We start from the raw sequence: 24112 nt of genomic DNA, 5'->3' as shown, positions 1-24112 counted from the left end.
GCCTGTCTCGATGGTAACATCATGGGATTGTGGGTGAACTACCGCTTTAACTCTCTATTACATCGCTTAGCAGATACACAAGATAAAGTGTACACACTGGACAACATGTCGGAGCCAGGGATCGCAATCAATGCTTAGTCGTGGTACAGTGGGCTATGTTTCTACTTCAAAGGACAGCGGTAGTACGCAGCTATACTGACACTTCCACACCCTATGCTCTGGTATATGTCAATGAATATGGACTTCACTTGAATGGTAAAATGAGATAGCCATTCCCACAGAATGCAACTCAGCACTCTGACACACTTCAGTGGGCAAAGTCTGCGAAGACATGCAGAGTCCATGGAAGTAGACACGCTGCACTGACTTGAACTCTGTGGGCAGGACAAAATATGGTAGGTGCCCAGCTGGAGTTGTGTGCAGGTATGATGCACTTATTCACTATCTGCACAGGATATGTATTACATGTCAGATCTCCAATTTTACCTTAGCACGGACAGGGTAAAAGGAATTATTTTGCTTTCCTTCCTAGACCTGCTGTGACTTGTAGTTCAAATTTATCTGGAGGGTTGCAAATTGCCAGGCCTTGATGCATGGAGCTTAGAGCTGGAAAGCTGTCAGATTACAATTAAAAATAAAACCATAAAACTTGCATAGATTATCCAAATCACTTGATTAAAAATGTAAAGCATGCCTCAAGTAAACATCAGGTAACAGTGAAATTTTAACATGTTGTTTGTGTCTATCCAATTAGAGTGAAATGATCCCTTGGTACCCATTTGTATCTATTGCTATCCAAGGATTTTTTTTTTTATATTTTAATGCATAATTTTTCAGAGCAGCCATAGCTTATCCTGCATGTTTTTAATATAAAACAATATGGCTTTCTTTTTAGCTAAATAAGCCTATGAAGGAAAAGGGTGATATAGAAACCACCAATTAATGAAATGTCTGCGACCATTTTTCAAAGTGCTCTATTCAAGTAATAGTTAGAATGTGATTGGTGGTTAGGGGAAGACCTCAGGTTTTCTACTGCTCATGGATTATAAATTCCATTTTTGCTTTCTCTGTAGGAAAATCTAACATGCTCCTTTCAGAAGGGAATGCTTTTACCCTACAAAACATTTAGCAGTACAAGTCGGGTATTTGTTTTGTGACAAACTGATAGAACAGTCCACTGAATTATCACAACTGCCTGACTAAACTGAAGCCTCATTGTATATACACTGGTCTGCTGGCCATCTTCTCCTCCTTCCCCTACTGAGACCTGTTGGCTCCCAGAGGAGCTGAATAGCGTGTGCAGTGCCTTCTACCACACATAGTGGTTCAGTCATCAAAGTCTGGAATGTCGTCATATGAGTAACCTCTGTATCCTTTAGCAGCATAATAAGCGATGCGGAGGTGGTAGAAGCCAGGCAGGAAGACCAAAATTCCGATGATTAGCACTGGTATTGCCCGTTCATTGCCCTTCAAAAAAAATAAGAATAAAAAAAATGTTAAAATGCAATTTGTCTACAATCTGCCCATCCACAGTCACCAGCATGAAATAAACAGAGAGCATTTTATATATAAAAGCCGGAGCCAATGATTATGTGTGCTTTCTTTACCAGTATGTACAAGATCATGACGGTTTGCATGTAAAAGAATGCTACCAGAAACATCCTAAGGCAGCCGGGCACTGGACAACCAAACTAACTTTAGAACAGCCATACTTATGGCATACTTAATTACTCTTTTAAAGCAAATTTAAGTAGCTAAACCTTAATGGATGTAGAAACTTCCTCCGCTTCACAAATATACTAGAATAAAAAGTAAAGTGAGAAATATCTTTAAAGTGGTTGTAAACCTTCAGGGCTTTTTTTTATAAAAATAACAAACAAGTTTTGGAGTCCCGTGCGATGTGCCAAGACCCTCCTCTTCATTGGGTGCCCCCACGGAAAGCCGTTTTCCCTGGGGCACCCTCGCAGGCTCACTCCCAAATTCCCGCCCCCAGCTATGGTGTCACAGGATTTGATTGACAGCGGCGGGAGCCAATATCAATCTGTCCAATGAGAAAAGAAACATCGACTAGAGCCACTGCGCTCGTGCAGGGGGGTGGGGTCTGGGAGCTGCAGCACAGAAGGTTTTATACCTTTATGCATAGAAACCTTACGTTTTTAGAACATTACACTTCCTGATTTTCCCCTTAAAAATATACAATTAAAAGTATTTTGTTATATCCAAGATATAAGTGCAAGAAAATGACCTGTTGCTCCTGCAGTCCAGTGTTATCAGGAAGTATATTTGAACTAGATTACCCTTTGGTATGCAGAAGAGGAGAGCTGGAAGATTTCTGTACGTCTAACAATTATTTTCCTGAGGATGACAACCCCTCTTCTCCACAGATACAGTACAATATATGAGCATTATTACCCAGGACAGAGGTCTTCAAACTGTGACATTATTCCTGCAAAGGACACCAACAATAGGAGAAAATTCCTGTAACCAACAACAATTGTTCCCCTAATACCAAAGATGGGGCATTTACTCCCACTAGGCACAGCCTGGCCCCCCTAGAGTCTGAACTACAGTAAACTGGCCCATTGTTTAGAAAGTTTGGAGACCCCTGCCCTAGGACATGAAGTGCACTGCCATTAAGATCATCAGGTGAATATAAAAAGGGGGGGGGGGGGGGAATATGAAAAAAAATCAAATTCAGTCAGCACAGCTGGTAAGCTGCAATATATTCTATTTTGGGGTTTACATATACTCTAGACCACATATGTCCAACACAAGGTCTATGAGCTGAATATGGAGCACCAGGCCATTTCATGTGGCCCTCGCACCTTTCCTCTAGCTGTGGCACCAACTTGTCTCCGCCCCACCTTGCCTACAATGTCCGTGGCAGATTCTCAGCCTCTCTGTGAAGCCGCAGCTCCCCCTCGTCTGAGCCTCCTCTGGTCTCAGCATGCTGCAGACTCTGGCAACTGTCCCCAGCCCTCCTCTGGTTGTCCTCCAGGCCCTGCAGATTTTTATTTATATTGTTTTTTGATGTTTTTTTCCCTCTCTTTTTCCTTTTATGTTTTTTTTACAATATAGTTGGTTCTCTTACGGATGTTGAAACCATCTGTACTGTCTAACCCTCACACTTCCCTATTAACCTGCCTGCATGTGAGTACACTAATACGCATAGGTGGGTGCTACATTTGCAGTGATTCGATTTCTTATACGAGTCATTGCTTTGACCTTAATATTCTTTTTACCACCCCACTTTTTTTCCTTATGCAGTTTCTATGTTTTTATGCTCCTGCCACAGGTTCTCGGTTCTTTGGACCCCAGTACACAAACACACTGTGTCTGGTTACAGCACAGTTTTCCCTGTGGTGTCTAGGACAGAGATCCTCCCAGTGTCTTCTGAGGTCTTTTGTATCCCCCCCTCTCCTGTCTGCTAATTACCAACATTGACATAGTGGATGGACTGCATGAAGGGACATGCGCTGCAGTGTTAAAACTCTGTTTTTAACCTTTTGGATACTTAAACTACAATAAGGATGTAAGCGACAAGTACTTTGATGGGCTAGATACACTATAGACTTCGTCAATAAAATGTATTGTTGTACAAATTCTCCACTGATTATCTTGCATTTCTTATAGAAGTGAAATTCTGTTACTACCTTGATGAAGGAAGAAAAACCCTGTTTTCCGAAACGCGTTGGTTTTAAGAATCCATATCTAGATTGCAATTTTTATCTATCCACTCTTTTTGTACTATTTATATATGCGTTTTCAATAAATATTATTTATTTACTTCAATACTATTATTAATTTTGCGGTAGTGCCTTTAAAGTCCCACTCCAGGTTTTTTTTTCTCTTTCCAAACCCTGCACTGTTTTCCCAGCTCCGCTCCCAGCTTGGGTGGGGGGACTCTACACATCTGTTTACAATTATGAGAATATTACAATTCTATGCCAGTTGAAAAAGGAGAACACCACACCGCTTGTGTCATGGACAAGAAACTTTATTAGAGACTGCTCAGTCCAAAAACATGGCAGAGGATACCTGCGGTCATTTTTTGCACAGTGTGGCCTGACCCACTTCTTCTGGGATCCCTCGGTGGCTGTCTATGGTCCTCCCCGCAAGAACTCCACACAATTATGCGAGCTCGCTCGCATGGTGTGGAGTCCTTGCGGGCGCGCTCCCGTGATACAGCCGACGGCCATAGCCGCCAACTGTATCACACGGCCCCGCCCCCCGTGTCATTGGTTGTGATTGACAGCAGCGCGAGCCAATGGCTGCGCTGCTTCAATCGACCAATGAGTGAGCCGTGAAGCCGGCCAAGATGACAGCACGTTCACGGCGCAGGCCGTTCGAGGGGTCCGGTAAGTAAACGTGGGGGGTGGGGGGCTGGGTGGGCCTCTATTGTCGGAAGTTTTTTTACCTTAATGCATAGAATGCATTAAAGGTAACAAAAAAAAATTACCTTTACAACCCCTTTAAGTTATTACTAGAGCCAGTAATAATCGAATGTAGAGAGGCAACTATTTAATATGATAAAGAGTAGGTACATTTGTATAGTCTTACAGATACAACTGGCCCTTTGACTACAAGAATAATGCTGATGCGGCCCGTGATGAAATTGAGCTTGTGTTGCCGGGAATTAATAAATGGGAGAGAGACCTGGGGAGGAAGTTTTCACTAACTCAGCGTAAACACATTATCTATCTAGCACTAAACTCATCAGTATCTACGCGAATACAGGAATCCAACTACAAACTATTGAACCAATGGTACTACACTCCAGTAAAGATGCATACATTTTCCATAGAAAACTCAGAATATTGCTGGAGATGTGGACTGGAACAGGGAACTCTGTTGCACATATTTTGGTCCTGTGTAAAAGTAAGAAAATATTGGTTGGAAGTTCAGAGAATATCTCAAAAATTCACGGAAATTCAGCTACCGGATGATCCGGCCCTTTTCCTGCTCCACAGTTCACAGATCCCGGTGCGAGCGTATAAAAAAAATCGGTGCTATGTCATTTGATAAATGCTGCTAAAAGTGGAATAACTTTACAGTGGAGAGACACTAGGCCACCCTCCATTACGAGATGGCTTAATAGAGTCCGAGAGATAGGAGCCATAGAAGATCTAGTTCTTTCCGCCCGAAATAAAAGAGAGCAGTATGTAGAAACATGGACAGGATGGAATCTGTTTATGTATTCCGAAGAGGGGATGAGACTGATGGAGGAGTAGAATAAGGAGTGAAGAGTCAACCACGGGAGGAGTGCGTATAGGATTTTGATGAATAGAAATAAGAGAGAGCCCCTCCATTTCTTGTGCAGGGGATAGGGGGTTGTTGTTTTTTTTTTTTTTTTTCTCCTTTATATTTTTTTTAGAAGGAGGGATAGGTAGGGTATATAGAGACAAGGGAATAGAGAGGCCTAAGGCGTATGAAAACAATACAGTTACTTTAGAGATTCTAATTAAAAGGTTTAAGATGTGTTGTTAATTATACAATAACAGAGTAAGGGAGACGATTGGATAAGCCTAGTTGGTGGCTACTTTCTTTTTTTGTGTGTGTTTCTCGCTGTCTGGAACGATAATATGTATAGAATTATGAATTCCTTGCATTTGTGATGTTAATATCTCTCTGTGACCATGAATACAAAAATAAAAACAAATAAATATGAAAAAAAAAAAAGAAATTGAGTTTGACACCCCTGCTCTAGACAGAAAGCTAAAATAAAAGTTAGGCTATCAATGACTGCATGTCTAGCTTGACAAATACAAATTTGAATGAAAAGGAAAAAAAAAAAAAAAAAAAAAAACTCTTACCCCATTGCTAATGTGTCCAGTTAAAAGAAGGGACCCGATCACAATCAGCAAAGTGCCTATCAAAAACAGGATAGTGGCCAAAGCAATGGCTTTGTATGGTACTTTTGTAGGGCTCTTCTTAAACTGGAAAGAAATTAGAAAATATATTTACATTAATACATTTTTTTCAAAATGAAGTTTAGTAAAGTTCAAATAAAAGTTGGCTTTGGTTAAAAAAAAAAACACACACACACACACACACACACACACACACACACAAAAGAATAACATTCACAGAAACAGGTCTCAGGGCTTATCATAAGTACAAACATACATGATAATGCTGTGACTGTACAAAACATATTTTTTCTGTTCAGATTGTGTACACCGTGTATTATTGATGTTCTACCATAGAGGGAGATTTACTAAAACTGGTGTGCCCCATTTGCTGACACTCCCTCCCCCCCTATATTTACCTGAGCAAATTCTTGATCCAGCGCTATGCTCTGTCAAGCCCCGCTGTCTGTGTCTATAGAAGTAGATAGCAGGGATTGGGATTGAGGAGGAGCTTGGAGCGTTGGTGGAGGACCCCAGAAGATCGGGACTGCTCTTTACAAAATCACTGCACAGAGAAGGCGAGTATAACCTTTTTTATTAAAAAGGGTTTAAAACCATGTTATTGCTGTGTCCCCATTTGAAAGTATACCTTCTTTTCCTGTATGGTTACTGGGGCAGAAGGTAAGAGGGAAATCTTTCCATTGAAGCGGACAGAGGCTCTAACCTTTTACCAGTCTACCCCAGACTAAAAAAAAAAAAATATATGTTTTGGCTGGAATTCCATTTTGAAATAGACCGAAACCCATTAGAAAGTGTAAGCAAACATCACACACTATAAGGCGTTGGATTATAGCTTTACTATTATTTCCTGAAAGTCAGTATTTGCACAGGCATACCTGGTTAAAGTATGTAAACTCAATAAATAAATGTATATTTTTTGCTCCTTTTGGACTAGTAAATATACCACTTCAAGAGGAGTTCCAGCCTGGGGAAAGAAAAATGTAAAGTCAGCAGCTACAAATACTGCAGCTGCCGACTTTTAATATATGGACACTTACCTTTCCAGGGAGCCCACGATGTCGGCACCCTAGCTGATAGCTCCCAGGTGCTGCCGCCTCCATTCCTGGTAAGAGAAACTGGCCGTGAAGCCTTTCGGCCGGTTCCCTACTGCGCATGCGCCTTCTAACAGGCCCGGCGGCGGAGGAAAAAGGAAGGGGGCCGAACTTCCAAGGGACAGCGCCGCGATGCAGTCTCCCGGAAGTGGGGTAGGGTACCTGTGAAAAACAGGTACCAGTACCTCCTCCCTCTAAAAGGTACCAAATATGACACCCTGGGGGGTGGGGGGGGAGAGCAGATAGACGGAACCTTCCACTTTTGGGTGGAACTCTGCTTTAGTGTTTATTCGATCTGTTCAATTAGTACAAAAAAAAAATTAAAGCCGGCCAGGATGCAGTGTGTGCGATTTCATGGGCACATGGCCTCAAAGTAAGCGGAGGAAAGTTCAAAACTTATCTTAGGAAGTATTGTTTTACCTTAATAAGTAGTTGATATGTGGCATAGTCTTCCAGCAAAGGTAATGTGTCAGTCATAGTGGATTCAAACATGCTTGCCATATGCACAGATCTACAGTACACTCAGACAAAAAATAAAAACAAAAAAAGGCCAGGCACCCACTGGTCCTGTCTGCACATCCTGTTTAAATAAGCCGCTGGGTGCCAAGAATCGCAAGGGCACGTGCACCAACGCACACAGACGTGCACCAGCTCGGCCAGCAGCATTGTGTCTTCCACAGGGCACTTCCTGACAGAGAGAGGGAGGTGTTATGTTATCAAAAGCAGTGTTGTGGTCCCAACACACTCCCTGTCTTAGGATGACAACACTGCTTAGAACAGTTGTCACCCCAGTACCAAGTTAACGGTGGGATTACCAGGTTAAAATAAGGAAAAAAGTGTGAAAAACAAAAAACGCCACATCTATGGATAGCTGCAATCCTAACAGTTTGTGTTATTGGGTTTAGATATGCTTTAAGACTAGTGATAGGTCTTTCAGATGAAGAGCATTTTGTGTTATGGAAGGAGATGTGCCTAAATCGCCTCATATCATGAATTTACAAGAGAATTTTAGGGGTTTGGGGACCGTCTGGAATCTCAGACTTTAAGGCTGTGTTCACACTATAGCAGGAGATTGTGACTGACTCTCTATAGAGCCGGGTCACAAATCTCCAGGAAACGACATGTCAGCACCAGTTGGCCACAGTTTTGGTTTTTGCCATAGCACAGTGTTAATGTTAGTATACTATGCCACCTAGTGGTGTTAATGAATTTTTGCACATCATTTTTATGAACATTATAAGGAATATTTAGTTTGTTACCCCAACACTTAATGTTCCTGATATGAGCCTGCTGTACGATGTACTTACTTGTATGAGAAAGTATCCTGTTCTCTTTGAATAGCTTCCTTTGTGTGAAATCTCTGGTGTTCTTGCCAGTCACTCTGATCAAAGAACTGATCACACTAAGCAGGAGAGCACAGCGTGGTCAGTTCCCTAGCTGTGCTGGGAACTCAACCTGCTCTCCTTCAATGATCAAACCTGTCCTGAAACACACCTCCCGCACAGCCCTTCACTGGAAAGACCAGTGTCCTGCTGCTTCTCCTCCCCCCCAGCTCTTATGCAGCTGAGAACAGAGGGAACGGAAAGAAGGTGATGACTTAAATACTTTTTTTTATAATGTTTAATTTACTCTATACACAAATGTTTTACCTTTTATTTCTACTTCAAACTGAAAGAGTTGTTTTACAAGGTGATCGTTTACAACCACCCCCTGGGACGTAACGCGTATGGAAGGAGAGTCTCCTATGCATTTTTATGTAGAAGCGCTTGTTTGCTGGCACTTAGTGAAGTGCCTTATTTGCAAGTGTGATTCTTTTATTACTTCATTAAATCTTTGCTAGCAGAGAGCACTAGATGTCTCTTATTTATTCCTATATCTTGGGATACTGGTGATCATCTGCAATATAATTCCATATATGAATTAATCTGGCATCTCCATAAGATCCACACCAGGAAGACCACACTCCTGGATATTTGCCCTTTATGGGAAAGCCTGTTTGACCCTTTAACTCAGGGGTCCTGGTGTTGAAGTAAATGGCATAGAGTGCCTAAGGTGGAGGTCTTATACGTCTGTCACAGAGTTCATTGTTTATAAGGCACATCGTCACTTTATTTGGAATTCTGTGTGCTTTCCTATATACATTTTTTTTCCTCATGAAATTTAATTAGCATTGCACTATTTTTATGTTATACCGATCTGGGGTGTTGTAAATTTACCTGGTGTTTATATGTGCTTGTGATTTTTGCGCTGGTATATTTTATTACTACAAGATCATTTACAACCACTTTGAGCAATGTAAAGTCAAACTAAAAGAGCAAAAAAATAAATAAGAAAACCCCAGTCAGACTTAATGTTCAAACTAAACACTATATAAAAGCAGTCCAGCATTAATAATAGTGAATAGAAGTACAATACAATAAAGTGCTCAGCGTTTGTATTATCATCAGATGCAAAATCTGTGATTTGTGTCAAAATTCCAATGGAGGGAAACATAAATACACACCTGCACTACAAAATAATTTAATAAATACATAATGCATGCAGCTGCTGCCACAAAAGTGTCAAAGCACTCTGAAGACCGAAATAGTAAAAACGCCACAGGGGACGCAGCGCTACATCACCAACAGTTAGACTCCATGTGCAAACCAAACAATATATAAAAACAAACCCACTTTAATAATTGTGTATAACAGTCCAATACAGTATTGTGCTTAGTGCTTGTATTATTACCAAATGGCACCGCATATAAATGCATAGACCGGCAGCACGCTGAGTGTGCTGTCAGGGACAAAATGCGCATTCGCAAAGTAAATAAAAGAAACATTGGCAATATCCCCTAAATCAGGGATCCTCAAACTACGGCCCTCCAGCGGTAGAACCACACATCCCATGAGGCATTGTAACACACTGACATTCACAGACATGACTAGGCATGATGGGAATTGTAGTTCCTGAACAACTGGAAGGCCGTAGTTTGAAGACCCATGCCCTAGATGGTGCAGTTTGAAATACTTTCAAAGCCACCTACATGCAAATCATTTTTGCCCAGGAGAGTGTAATACCACTTTAACCTCTCAGGAGTGGATGGAGTTCTGCCACTGTAAGAGTAGCTCATTTGTAATTTACGATGTTGGGCTTTAAGATTGAGATCATTTAATTCTATGGCAGCCAGATGTCCTCACCTGAAGGTCAATGTATCCCTCATCGGTATCAGAGACTTTAGAGTACTTCACTTTGCTGTTGGGAAGAGCAGTAGCATTATTCCGTGAGGGCATCATAGCACGCAGGGCTTGCTACATACAGATGAAAACCTGAATCCTAAAAAGCAAAGATATACAACATACCAAATGTTAATGGCTTGCTCCCCTGTGCACACAGCATATCTATCTAGAAGAGTTATAAGGCTATGGATTACAGGATCCCAAGCCAGTTCTACAGTGCAACCCTGCCACTTACCCAAAAGACACTGGGACTGCTTATCATTAGAGGTAGGCTCGGGCGTGTTCAAAATCCCACATAGCCGACCCTGCCAGGAAGCCGACACTGCACACGGCTAATCACAGGCAGTTAGACATTTCCCGGTCTGTGCAGCTGCGGACCAAGAAATGTCTTACTGCCTGTAATTAGCTGTGTGCAGTGTCAGCTTCCTGGCGGGATCGGGCATGTGAGATTTCGAACACGCCTGAGCCCATCTCCACTTATCATATATAACTGATCTGTATGAGGACTGCAGGATCCTGTGCAAACTTCACTCTCTTTGTGACCGAGGCAGCTGCGTGGGGCAGCCAATCAGCTACTAGCTTTCATTTTTAAGAGCCGGTTCACACAGGGGCAACTCGTCAGGTGACTTAGCCGCCTGACAAGTCGCGCTCCGCTCTGTACTATAGAACCGTTCTAACAGGAGTGACTCAAGTCGCTCCGACTTAGAAAAAGGTTCCTGTACGACTATGGGGCGACTTGCATTGACGTCAATACAGAAGTCATTTTGCAAGTCGCCTCTGAAGTCGTGTGTAGATCGCCTTGCCGAGTCGCTTGGCAAGTCGTGCTGCCCCAGTGTGAACCGCCTCTTACTGAACAAGCTGAAGCCAATTGGTTACTGTGCACCGCTGCTCGGGTTTTAGTACATTCTCCCATTAGGCTTTGTATACAGAAAAGAACCAGCTGGTGTTTATCTGCACTCACTGGAATGGGGAAAACATGGGCAGAGCTGTGGCGACCAGTGGCAGAAAAATGTTTTTGGGGGGTGGTAAACAGTATGCCACCCCCCTGGGTCGGTGGGTAGCACTTACCCCATCACCGGCAGCTTCCCCTGCTTGGCTTCCTCCAGTTCTCTTGCTTTTCTCCTGCAGCCTCCCTTCCTCTGGGTCATCATGGCAGTGGCGGCTTCCGTTTCCTCCCTCCTCCTCAGTGGCCAATTGGAAAACGGGTCTTACACTTGCTTCTGATTGGCTGGATTGAGGATTAGCGTAACACACCTGGGGCGGGATCGGAGCACATCCTCTTTCACCCCAAGCCCACCCGATTTAGAAGCCTATAAGAGCCTCTGGCTCGTCAGGTGACTTAGCCGCCTGACAAGTCGCGCTCTGGCTCTAATCAGTAAAAAAAAAAAAACCTGCCGCTGTAATTTATGCACCCGATGCCCTGTAAGGGGCCGGACACATGAACAGGGGCGGCCCTGGATTAATGCTATGCATGCATCTACCCATTGCATATAAGAGGGGTGGAGTAGAGAAAGGGGTCGCCACCCTGCGATTACTGCACAGATCTCTGGTGTCTATGGCCTGCTGCAGATCACTGTATGAGAACACAGGCTGCTTCTGTCCAGTAAACAAAGCATTAGGAAAGAGAATTGTGCACTGAGCCCTGCAGTCCCCGTAGAGATCAGTGATCACAGTGTCTCCTGTGGGACAGGTTGGGCTGTACAGTACTGGCTCTGGGGCATTGTTAGGAGGCCTGGCTCCCCACCAATCAGTATCACAGAGCACGCTGTCCCCCCATCACACACACACAAGTAATCAGGGCTAGGCCGCTGAGCTCGGGGCCACGCAGGCTCTCTCCATATACCTGATCTACGTGAGCATACTGCACACATCAACTTCCGGGTCTGTGCTCCAATAACAGGAAGTGAGGCGCCTATTTCGAACGGAACCTGACGCCAGACAAGATCGACGAAAACGTGAATGGGAGGAGGAGAAGGAGGGGCTGTGCGGCTTCAGTGACAGCCGCGTCTCTGTGATAGGCTGATGGGGAGGCTGCGCTGTGGTGTGAGCGCGGGGTGTATAGGGGAATGTGGTGGGGATGTATAGGAAGTATGATGCAGAGTGCTGTGTTTCCTGAGTCCCTGCTTTCAATGCTTAGATGTAGTTTTATTATTACCTGAAGATTCTATACCATAGAAACAATGTGAAATCGCATTCTCACCAAAGTGGTGCAGGACCCCTATTTTGCTCAGATTGCATCATCGGCGTTCACACTCATCCGATCCGATTCCTGTACCATTTGACAATTCGCACTGCGATCTGCGAACTGATCTAGGGGGGTCATTAAAGCGGGGGTTCACCCAAAAAAAAAAAAAAATTAAATTGCATCTAGCAGATCCAGCATATTAAAGCGGAGTTCCGGCCACAATTTCACTTTTTAAATACAAATACCCCTGTAATACACAAGCTTAAAGCGGTGGTTCCCCCTTAAAAACAACTTTTTTTTATTCCACTGCCCCCCCACATTACAATCGAATTAAGGCTCTTATTATTTTTTTGCTGCTGTACATACCTTGATACAGCATCTTCACCCGTGCACCCGGGTTGCGAGTCCCGCGGGAGTGGGCGTTCCTCACATGTGTTTGATTGACATTTTGCCCAAAAACGAGCTCTCCCCTGTCGCTTAAGCCGCGTCACGGTTGGCGAAAGGAGCCGAACGGCGAGTCGGCGCTATACTGCGCATGCGCATCGCCGTTCGGCTCCTTTCGCCAATCGTGACGGGGCTTACGCGACGGGGGGAGAGCTCGTTTTTGGGCAAAATGTCAATCAAACACATGTGAGGAACGCCCACTCCCGCGGGACTCGCAACCCGGATGCACGGGTGAATATGCTGTATCAAGGTATGTACAGCAGCAAAAAAATAATAAGAGCCTTAATTCGATTGTAATGTGGGGGGGCAGTGGAATAAAAAAAAGTTGTTTTTAAGGGGGAACCACCGCTTTAATGTATTCTAGTAAAGTTAGTCTGTAAACTAAGGTCCGTTTTGTTAGGTTGTTACAGCATTTAGACACTTTATAAAATAGAAATTGACTGGTGGCCATCTTAAGTGTGGGCATCATGAAGCCAGACTGTATGACTTCCTGGATTTCAGCCTTGCAGATCTCGCACATGCTCAGTGCTGCACAAGCAGTGTAATAGGTTTCAGATCAGGTTTCAGCACCTGTACTGTCCAAGTCACATGATTCTTCGAGACTGGGGAGTGCACAGACTCCTGGAAAGATACACCCACTACATTCCCAGGAGTCTGTGCGGTGTAGGTTAGGAAGCTTAAGCACCTAGGTGCAGGAAGAGGGAAGATTAACTATTTTGCCTAGCAACAACACTTTGAAGGCATCTAAAGAAAAAAAATGTTTTTCTTAAAGGACTAATGACATTTTTTTAAAACTACTGATGTAATGTTATATTTATGGGTGGAACTCCACTTTAAGGACAATACACTTCGGCATTTTTTTTTTTTTTTCTTGGTACATACCTTTATATCCTGATGTTGTCCAGGGCTTCCGGGTTCCGATGACTGCTTGACTGGGCGTTCCTATCCTTCCGTACGATGATTGATGTCTTGTGAAACAGGTGACCTGTCGCACAACGCACGTCACCAGACGTCGGGAAAGAGCCGAGCTGTGAGTCGGCACTATACGGCGCCTGCGCAGTCAGCTCTACACGGCGGGCGCAGGTGCTGTATAGTGCCGACTCTTAGCTCGGGTATTTCCGGAAATCTGGTGATGCACGTTGTGCGACAGGTCACCTGTTTCACAAGCCGTCAATCATCGAACCGAAGGATAGGAACGCCCAGTCCCGCAGTCATCGGAACCCTGAGGCTGGGATAGGAACGCCCAGTCCCGGAGTCGTCAGAACGCGCAAGCCCTGGACAAAAACCGGAAATAAAGGTAAGTACAGAGCAAAGAAAACTGCCGAAATGAAATGTCCTTACTATTGTACTTTTTAATGTAAAAAAATAGTTTTTAGGGTGAAGCTCCACTTTAACTTTCTATTGTCACCCAGCGGTTCGCAGAGGGCAGTGTGAACTGCCTGCAAGTGCCAGTTTCGTGCGATTTGAGCTATACAAATCCATGGCTCACGTTGCACCCAGAGATATTGCATGTACTTTGCACAGGAATGCACTGCGATTCCTGTGCAAATTACATGCAGAGTCCAGTACTGCAACAATGTGAACCTGGTGGGGGATGAAGGGTCCTGCACCAGTCTAGTGCGAATGCCATGCGATTTCAGCCAATAAAAAATGTAAGGCAAAATCTGCACCTCACAGACATTGCATGTAATATGCAGTGCGATTCCATGTGCGAGTCACATGTGTCTGCATCATACAGGTGTGAACCCAGCTAGTGTTCTGTATGTCGTCACATATTGGGGGGGGGGGGGGGACTGGTGCAGCTGTGCATGGCAACCAATCAGCTTCTAACTTCATCTTGTTCAATTAAAATGTAAATAAACGTAAAAAATTGGGATCAGACAGGCTCTTTATTACAGAAGAGACATGCATAAAATCCACCTCCCTGTCAGTTCACAATGCCCTGTAGAAGGTACACCGAGCTGTTCATACTCTGCATGTCCTGGGATGACTGCACTCCTGCGCATGCATGAGAGTTACATCATCCCATGCCACCTGGAAGAAGCTGGGGTGAAGGTGCAGGAAAGGGACAATGTGGGCTATGTGCCATGGGAGCAGAGGTAAGTATCTGTGCTTTTAGTTTCACAATCAAAGGCCTTAGGTTATCACAAAACCCAACCATTTGTAGCAGGTGAGGATCAGATGACCAGAGGTGACCAAAGTCACAATAGGTGGGCAGACAAGAACCAAAGGTCAAAGATTGGAGTTCCATGTGGCTCCTTGCATTGCAGGGGTAGCAGCTCAGAAATGCTTCCTTGATGAAGAATGGTGGTCAAGGAGGCACACATCTAATCCACCCAGGAGATGATATCAGCATTCAGTCCCTTAGCAATAAAGGAGTATTCAAAATATGACATGTTTTACGTAGTTATATTGGACTCTAGCTGGATCAATGTAACAATGTAAAAAATGCCATACCTGGAATTCTTAAAGGGGTTGTAAAGCTTTGTGTTTTTTCACCTTAAAGGGGTTGTAAAGGTAAACGCCCCCATCGTCTTCCTCGTTTCTGAGCCTGGCCATTGATTGGCTACACTGGATGGATTGAAAGCAGCGCAGCCATAGGCTCCTGCTGCTGTCAATCACATCCAATGATGCGGCGCGCAGAGGGCAGGGCCGAGTGATACAGTGAGCGGCAATAGCCGCCAGCTGTATCATGGGAGCGCGCCCGCAGGAACTCAACACCATGCAAGCTCGCTCGCATGAAGGTGTTGAGTTCTTGCGGGGAGGAGACGAGACAGCCGCCGAGGGACCCCAGAAGACGAGCTGCACAGTGGAGGTAAGTATAACATGTTTGTTATATACAAATAAATAAAAAATTTGTCTTTACAAACCCTTTAATGCATCCTATGCATTAAGGTGAAAAAACACCATGCCTGTAACGGAATGGCCCGTGACACCCAGAGACTTTTGAAGGATATGGGGTACTCCTGTGCCAGCTTAAGCAATGACTCTTGGGTCTAGGCTCATCCTATGTCCGATAGGGGCATAGGATGACTGAGGAATGATATCATGAATTACATGAGATGGGACATTCATGATAATTCATGTTTTGCAGGATATCTTAGAATATTACAAGTTGTTCCTTATGAACAGGTCAATAGACTATTGAGGTGTTAATTGAGTCAGGCTCCTAAAATATTCCATTGTCCATTGTGTGATGCTAATACTGTTTTGTGTCTATTGTACTAATTAAGTCTGTAAAGGTCAGATGTCTAACTTTGAGGTGTTAATTGAGTCTGGCTTCTGAAAGACCTTTCATTGTGGATGCTAATGACACTGTATGGTGTGAAAAGTCTATTGATGATAAGGTATGGAATGTGACTGAGCACCCTCTAAAGGTCAGACGTCTGTGTATTGTGTATCAGGTGTGAATAGCTTATTGTCGGAGACAGAACGTCTGACATAGGAATGTGTATTATGCAGGTGAATAGCTTATTTTCGTAGTCAGGACGTCTGGGGGATAATTAACTCACCTGAATGTCATTATCTAAAAGAATGTGTATGAAGCCCCATTGTGTGATGTTTTGGGGGTGGAGAGTTTCATTGTCCCTGTAACATGCTTTTTGGTTGTGAACTGTATAAAAACCTGAGTGTACCATTAAAGATTCATTCATTTTGGAACCAGAAACAGAGCGTGTGTCTCGTCTTACTGGGGAATGAAATGGGTCCTGTCGGCTGGATTGTCGGATAAGCTGTCGTGGGGCGATGGAATGGAATATCATAAACGGTGGTGACCGTTACAATGCCTTTTCAGGGAGTCCTGAATTCAAATAGACTACATGGAATAAGCCTTCAGAGTTCTGTCTTACTCTCCCCCCACTAGCCCCCCTACCCCCTTTATTTTGTCCGTTCCTGCTCCTCCCTAGAGCACTTTCATCAATTTTTTCTCACCTCCCCCCTTTTTTTTTATTACAGCATATGTTCTCAATTTATAATCAAAGTCATGGCTTTGAATTGGGTAAATTTAACTTTTTAAATAGTTAGTCATTAGATTCCCCATGTTATGGCAGAACTAAACTTTTCAAGTGTAAATGGTATATAATTTTGTCTCTTTGAGCCTAGTTTTATCTCACTATGACATGGAATACTTTGCGCTCATTACTTTCTTATTCTCAAATAGAAAATATGTTATATTGCCTCTTTTTGTATAAATCCATGCTTCAACACTGTATTGTATTGCCGCCATTCGATATGCTGTGATTGCTATTATTCCTTGATTTGATAAAAAAAAAAAAAAAATCTAAATAAATATTACACACTACATTTTTACTTTCAATGGTTCAAAGTTTTTTTTTACCCTTCCTTTATTCTCCCTCCTCCCCCTTGTTCTACCCCCCCCCCCTCTCTACTCCAAATGGTTTGTTGTCTTTTTTTATTTCCGGTTCTATTTAGGCCCACCACCCTGCATCATCTTTTCAAGATATTTCCCCGATATTTTAAATTCTTTGCATCTTCCCCAGATATTATTATAATTTCCAAGTTGCCCCTTTTCTCTGCTGCATAGATTTTCCTTTCCACTATAATATTCTATTCGCTCAAACTATTCCTTTATATCTGTTTTTTCTCTATTTAACCATTTCTTAGGTATTAAAACTTTTGCGGCATTCAATAACGTTGGGGTTAGTGTTTTCTTGTATTGTTTATTTGAGACTTTTGATTCATTAAATAAACACGTCTGCAGACTGTTAGTTATCTTTCCTCCAGTTATCTCTTCTATATATTCCAGGATTTCTTGCCAATATTCCTTGATTTTTGGGCATTCCCACCAAATATGTATCACTGTGCCCCTTTGTCCACATTCCCTCCAGCACTGTGAGGGTTTGTCCAATTGATATTTATGGATTTTATCCGGTGTCGGGTACCATCTTCCCAGGAATTTATAATTCATTTATTTTGTGTTTATATCCATTGAATACAGCACTTGTAGTTTCATACCTATTTATTTTTCCCATTTCTCTATATAGGGGGGTGTAACGGTCAGGGGTTAACACCGTTTATGATATTCCATTCCACCAACCCACGACAGCTTATCCGACAATCCAGCAGACAGGACCCATTCCATTCCCCAGTAGGACAAGACACACGCTCTGTCTCTGGTTCAAACGAATAAATGCTTTAATGGTAACTCAGCCTATATACAGTTACAAGCATGCTACAGTAATCACAGGGACAATGAAACTCTCCACCCAAAACATCACACAATGGGGGCTTCAATACACATTCAGATGGGCTAATTACTAATCATTATCCAGACGGTCTGGCTCTGCGATAAGTTATCCCCACCTGTTACACAAAACACATTCCTTTACTAAACATAATTGACATGCTAATTCACTATACCTGAAAGGTTAGACTTTTTGGCACCGAATCTAGAGGAGTTAATTACTACAGCTGACAAGTCACATTCCACATCTTATCATCAATAGACTTTCACACAATACAGTGTCATTAGCATCACACAATGAAATGGTCTGTAAAAGCAGACCTAGTTAGCATAGCACAATGAAATATCTTAGGAGCCCGACTCAATTAACACCTCAAAAGTATGTGTCCCCCACATGAATGAATACTGTCCTATTGGCCTGTTGGGGTCAGAATAAACAAATGTTTTAACTGAAAATTTTCCAATTCACTTCCACCTATTTACTTATTTTAAATCCTGAAGTGTTCTTATTTCCCTATGTGCCATAATATCTCTTATTTGTGCATCTCCCATTCTGGTACCAAAAAGTGTCCCCTTCCCTGGGCCAAAGAAGTTTGTTCCTTTAAGTCAGGGGTGTCCAAACTTTTTTCAAAAGGGCCAGATTTGATGAAGTGAACATGCGTAAGGGCCGACTACTTTGCCTGACATTCTTTGAACCATTAAAATTTGGTCTAAGTGTGTTCGTCTGAGCACTAATACACTGCCCAATAAGAATTCTCTTGCCTTTTTGGCTGTGTGTGGTAAATAGATGAGCTTGGGCGTGTTATTTGGATATACTGTATTCATTTCTTTTGTGGCCCCAACGAATCCCAGAGCGCAGCTTAGGACTAAGGATGAGCTTGGGCGTGTTATTTGGATATACCGTATTTATCGGCGTATAACACGCACAGGCTTACCATTGCCATGAATGCAGCCTCACCATTGCAACCAATGCAGCCTTACCATTGCAACCAATGCAGCCTCACATGTGCCATAAATGCAGCCTCACATGTGCCATAAATGCAGCCTTACCATTGCAATCAATGCAGCCTTACCATTGCAACCAATGCAGCCTTACCATTGCAACCAATGCAGCCTTACCATTGCAACCAATGCAGCCTTACCATTGCAATCAATGCAGCCTTACCATTGCAACCAATGCAGCCTCACATGTGCCATGAATGCAGCCTTACCATTGCCATCAGTGCAGCCTGAACGATGCCCATCTGCAGCCTCGGAGGGCAGAGGGAGGGGGCGGGACGAGTGCCGACAGATTACAAACAGGAGAATCTCTTGTTTACTCTGTGGCCTCTTTAATACAAAGTCCCGCCTCCTATGATAGACATGACAGTCGTCCAATGGCATCCCAGGAGACGGGACTTACAATATATATATCCAAATCCCCAGGGGGGCCATATTAAATAAACAGGGGGGCTGCATTTTGCCCCCGGGCCGGACTTTGGACATGCCTGCTTTAAGTAATAGTGAATTATATATCCATTTTTTTTCATCCCAAACGTTAAATACAATAAATGTTTAATACTTGCGTGGTACCCAGATATTTGTGTGCAATGGTGCTCTATTTAAAGTGTTTTAAATCCTGATCCATTTTTTTCACTTTTTTGGTTAACCCATTCTACCATTCAATAAATAATTACTGCCCTATAATATCTATTTATGTCTGGTGTAGTTAAGCCTCCATGATTTTTTCCTAGTTATTAGTGCACATTTTACTCATTGCTTTTTATTTTGCCAAATATATTGTATCATTGTTGTTTTTATTATTCTGGAAAAACTCAGTGGTATAGCTATTGGTAGCATCTGGAACTTATATATGATTTTTGGAAAGATCACCATTTAACACATGTTTATCCTACCCATCCATGATAGTGGTTGCAGTGCCACTTTCTTTAATTCCTCTTTGATCTCATTAAATAATGGGATAAAATTTGCCACGTATATTTTCTCAATGGTAGATGCAGTGGTGTATTTAGGTTCTGTGCTGCTCTAGGCCTGACAAAACTCATGCACCCCCTAATTTACATACAGCACACCCCTTCCTGTTTAAGACACACCCTATCATCTGGAAAGCACACCCCTTCCTCTTTAGGCTCCACCATTTCCTCTTAGAGCCCAGCCTCTTCCTCTCTGTACATTAGCACACACAATTACGCACCATTCACTCCATACTTACATCAATCAATCCAGTTGTAGTTGGCTCCTGTCTAAATTGTTGCCCCTACCATGTGTATGTATAAATGTGAGTTAGGGACTTTAGATTGTAAGCTCCTTGAGGGCAGGGTCTGATGTGAATGTACAACGCAGGGCTCAAAATTTCAAGTTCTGAGCCACTAACCAGGCCTTAAGAGTTACTCACCACAACTTGGCCCACCCAACCCCTACCCTTCCCCTAAGCAAACCTCACACCTAAACATATCTCATGAAATGACACTGTTAAATGTATTATGCAGATTCAAGTTCCAAAAATAAATATTAACAACAACTTTAACAATATCAACATGAAGCATATCAGTACCCATCAGTCAGGCCTCATCAGGGGCCACCAGTGCAGCCTATCAGTGCTGCCTTATCAGTGCATCTTAAGAATGCCACCTCATCAGTGGCCATCAGTGCAGCTTTATCAGAGGCCATCAGTGCAGCATATCAATGCCGTTTAAGATCGCCGCCTCTTCTGTGCCTATCAGTGCAGCCTTATTAGTGCCTATCAGTGCAGTCTCATCAGGGGCCACCAGTGCAGCCTATCAGTGGCCTTGTCAGGGGCCACCAGTGCTACCTATCAGTGGCCATCAGTGCATTCTCATCAGGGGCCTCCAGTGCAGTGTATGAGTTCCGCCTCATCTGTGCCCATCAGTGCAGCCTTTATCAGTGTCCATCAGTGCAGCCTACCAGTGCCCATCAGTGCAGCCTACCAGTGCTCATCAATGCCCATAGGTGCAGCCTACCAGTGCTCATCGGTGCAGCCTACCAGTGCTCATCGGTGCAGCCTATCAGTGCAGCTTAGGAGTACCGCCTCATCAGTGGCAATCAGTGCAGCCTCGTCAGTTTCAAAATATAACAGCTTACTAGTGTATATTAATTGTGTTTTGATTATAGCATGGAGCACTTTGCAGTGCATGAATTTTCACTGAATGTGGATTGTTTAATGGGTTTGCATTGATTTCAGCATGGAGCACTTTGCATATGCTGGAATCTATACAAACTTTTTAGACAGTCCACATTCAGTGAAAGTTCATGTACTGCAAAGTGCTCTATGCATGCTGGAACCTATGCAAACTTATTAACCACTTAAGCCCCAGACCATTATGCAGCTAAAGGACCTGGCCACTTTTCGCGATTCGGCACTGTGTCGCTTTAACTGACAATTGCGCGGTCGTGCGACGTGGCTCCCAAACAAAATTGGCGTTCTTTTTTTCCCACAAACAGAGCTTTCTTTTGGTGCTATTTGATCACCTCTGCGGCTTTTATTTTTCACGCTATAAACAAAAATAGAGCGACAATTTTGAAAAAAATTCAATATTGTTTACTTTTTGCTATAATAAATATCCCCAAAAAAGATATACATTTGTTTTTCCTCAGTCTAGGCTGATACGTATTCTACATATTCTACGTATTCTCTTCCCCAAAAAATATATAAAAAATGTTTTTTCCTCAGTTTAGGCCGATACGTATTCTTGGTAAAAAAAATCGCAATAAGCATTTATTGATTGGTTTGCGCAAAGTTTATAGCGTCTACCAAATAGGGGAAAGTTTTATTGCATTTCCATTAATAATTATTTTTTTCTAGTAATGGCGGCGATCAGCGATTTTTATCATGACTGCGACATTACGGCGGACACTTTTGACACTATTTTGGGACCATTGTCATTTTTACAGCGAATAGTGCTATAAAAATTCACTGGTTACTGTAAAAATTACACTGGCAGTGAAAGGGTTAACCAGGAGGGGGCGCTGTAGGGTTATGTGTGCCCTAAGGGAGTGATTCTTACTGTGGGGGGGTGTGGCTGTGCGTGTGACGTCACTGATCGTCGTTCCCTATCACAGGGGGGAGCTGCTCTGATAAACAATCAGCGCAGACCCCCCATCAGTAGAGCCGCCGATCGGCTCTCCTCTACTCGTGTCTGTTAGACGCGAGTGAGGAAAAGCCGATCAACTGCTCTTCCTGTTTACATTGTGATCAGCCGTGATTGGATACGACTGATCACATGGTAAAGAGCCTCCGCCGGAGATCGGTGTAGCGGTGTGTCAGACTGAAACACCACACCACCGATTAACGCAATGAGTGCCCCCACGGGCGCATTACGACTGTTATCCTGCTGGACGTCATATGACATCCAGGTCAGGATAACGCAGTGGTTAAATAATCGCACTTTTGGGACCAGTTGATCTTGAATATTTTTTATAGTATTTAATCGTGAACCCGTCTGGTCCTGGGCTTTTTAATATTGGGATATCTTTCAATGCGATTTTAATTTCTTCTTGCGTGATTGGTTCTTCTAACTTTATGAATTGTTCTGCTTGTATTTTTGGTAGTTTAGCCTTCATTAAATAATCTTGTATGTTCTGCTTTCTTTTCTCCTTGTGTCTCTTCATAGAATGCACTATAGTACGATTGAAATGCCATTGCAATATCCGTTGTCTTATTTACAATTTCTCCTTTCTCATTTTTTATCTTTTCAATATAATTTTGACACTTTTTTCTTAAAGTTTTTGCAAGATGTTTACCTGGCTTATTACCCCATTTATATCTCTCCTGTATCACGCTATTAAACTCCTTCCTAGTTTCCTGTTCATCAGAACTTTTTAATTGGTCTTTTTAAAATTAGGGTCCGATGGGTTTCCACTTCTGCCTGCTTTTTGTGCCTTTGTTCTAGTTTGTATATTTCTTTTAAAATTTTGCCCATTTCTTCCTCTCTCTCCTTTTTTATTTCTTGCCCCAATGGAGATCAATTTTCCCCTTATAACAGTTTTGTGAGCTTCCCATGCAATTTCATCTTCATTGTTACAGGAGCTTGATCCGATATTGTTATACAGTGGAACCTCAGATTGCAAGTAACGCGGTTAACAAGAGTTTTGCAATATGAGCACAGTATTTCCAAAAATCCTAACTTGGTTTGCAAATGTTGTCTTGCAAAACAAGCAGAATTCAGGCCAAAGCGGTGTGCAGTACCGCATTTGGCCTGAGGTGAGGGGGAGCGCCGGAGCCAAACGGCAGTTCAGCTGTCCTCGGCAAACCTTGGAACGAAGTCTTTCCTAGGTCAGCTGAACTGTCCTCGGGCCTTTCCAAGGCTCTGCAGGGACCCCCGCCTCTGGCCGCATGCGGTATTGCATGCCATTGAAGTCAATGCGGAAAAAATTATTTTGGTTTCCATTGACTTCAATGGGGAAACTCGCTTTGATATGGCAAGTACGTTGGATTACGAGCATTCTCCTGAAACAGATTATGCTCGTAATCCAAGGTTCCTTTGTAATTCCTATTGTTTCCTTTATTACCTCCATAGCTCTTTACTCTACCAGAATATAGTCCAGTCTGGAGTATGTATCATGTACGAAGGAATGATGTGTATTCTTTTGTGCTTGGATGCTGGATTCTCCAGTAGGGATGAGCTTTATGTTCGGGTCAAACATGAGTTAGACTCGAACATTGGCTGTTTGCCCATTCGCCGAACAGCGAACAATTCGAAAAGCCGTGGAACACCCTTTAAAAGTCTATGGGAGAAATCTAAAGTGCTAATTTTAAAGGTTAATATGCAAGTTATTGTCATAAAAAGTGTTTGGGGACCTGGGTCCTGCCCCAGGGGACATGTATCAATGCAAAAATGTAATTTAAAACTACTCGCGGCTATAATGAATTGTCGGGTCCCAGCAATACAGATCAAAGTCATTGAAAAAAATCATACCAGACCCTTATCAGAGCACGTAACCTGGCAGGCCGCAGGAAGAGTGGGGAAGAGAGGGGCCCCTCCTCCTGAACCGTACCAGGCCATATGCCCTCAACATGGGGAGGAAGTCCCGATGTTGATGGGGACAAGGGCCTCATCCCCACAACCCTTGCCCGGTGG

At 43.1% G+C, this 24112-nt stretch overlaps 1 protein-coding gene across 1 annotated transcript; it reads right to left on the bottom strand.

The window, feature by feature from the left end:
• Nucleotides 1-745: 745 nt before the first annotated feature.
• Nucleotides 746-12133, bottom strand: TMEM230 (transmembrane protein 230). The gene is made up of 4 exons (XM_040345913.1): nucleotides 12026-12133; nucleotides 10144-10279; nucleotides 5814-5936; nucleotides 746-1467 (listed from the first exon to the last, which is right to left on the bottom strand). The coding sequence occupies exons 2-4, from the start codon at nucleotides 10237-10239 to the stop codon at nucleotides 1327-1329; spliced, it is 360 nt and encodes a 119-aa protein (XP_040201847.1). The 5' UTR covers nucleotides 10240-10279; nucleotides 12026-12133; the 3' UTR covers nucleotides 746-1326.
• Between the last annotated feature and the right edge of the window lie 11979 nt (nucleotides 12134-24112).

The sequence above is a fragment of the Rana temporaria genome, chromosome 3 (genome assembly GCF_905171775.1).
Source record: "Rana temporaria chromosome 3, aRanTem1.1, whole genome shotgun sequence".
NCBI lineage: Eukaryota > Metazoa > Chordata > Amphibia > Anura > Ranidae > Rana > Rana temporaria.
This window is presented reverse-complemented; position numbering and strand designations above follow the sequence as displayed.

Bases quoted from the DNA above. Each gene is read 5' to 3' on its own strand.
- TMEM230 (XM_040345913.1), bottom strand. From the start codon at position 10,239: ATGATGCCCTCACGGAATAATGCTACTGCTCTTCCCAACAGCAAAGTG. The intron at 5,937-10,143 runs GTGAGGACATCT...ATTTCTTTCCAG, and splicing joins AGGGATACATTGACCTTCAG to TTTAAGAAGAGCCCTACAAA. The intron at 1,468-5,813 runs GTAAGAGTTTTT...TTTTTTTTGAAG, and splicing joins CTGGACACATTAGCAATGGG to GGCAATGAACGGGCAATACC.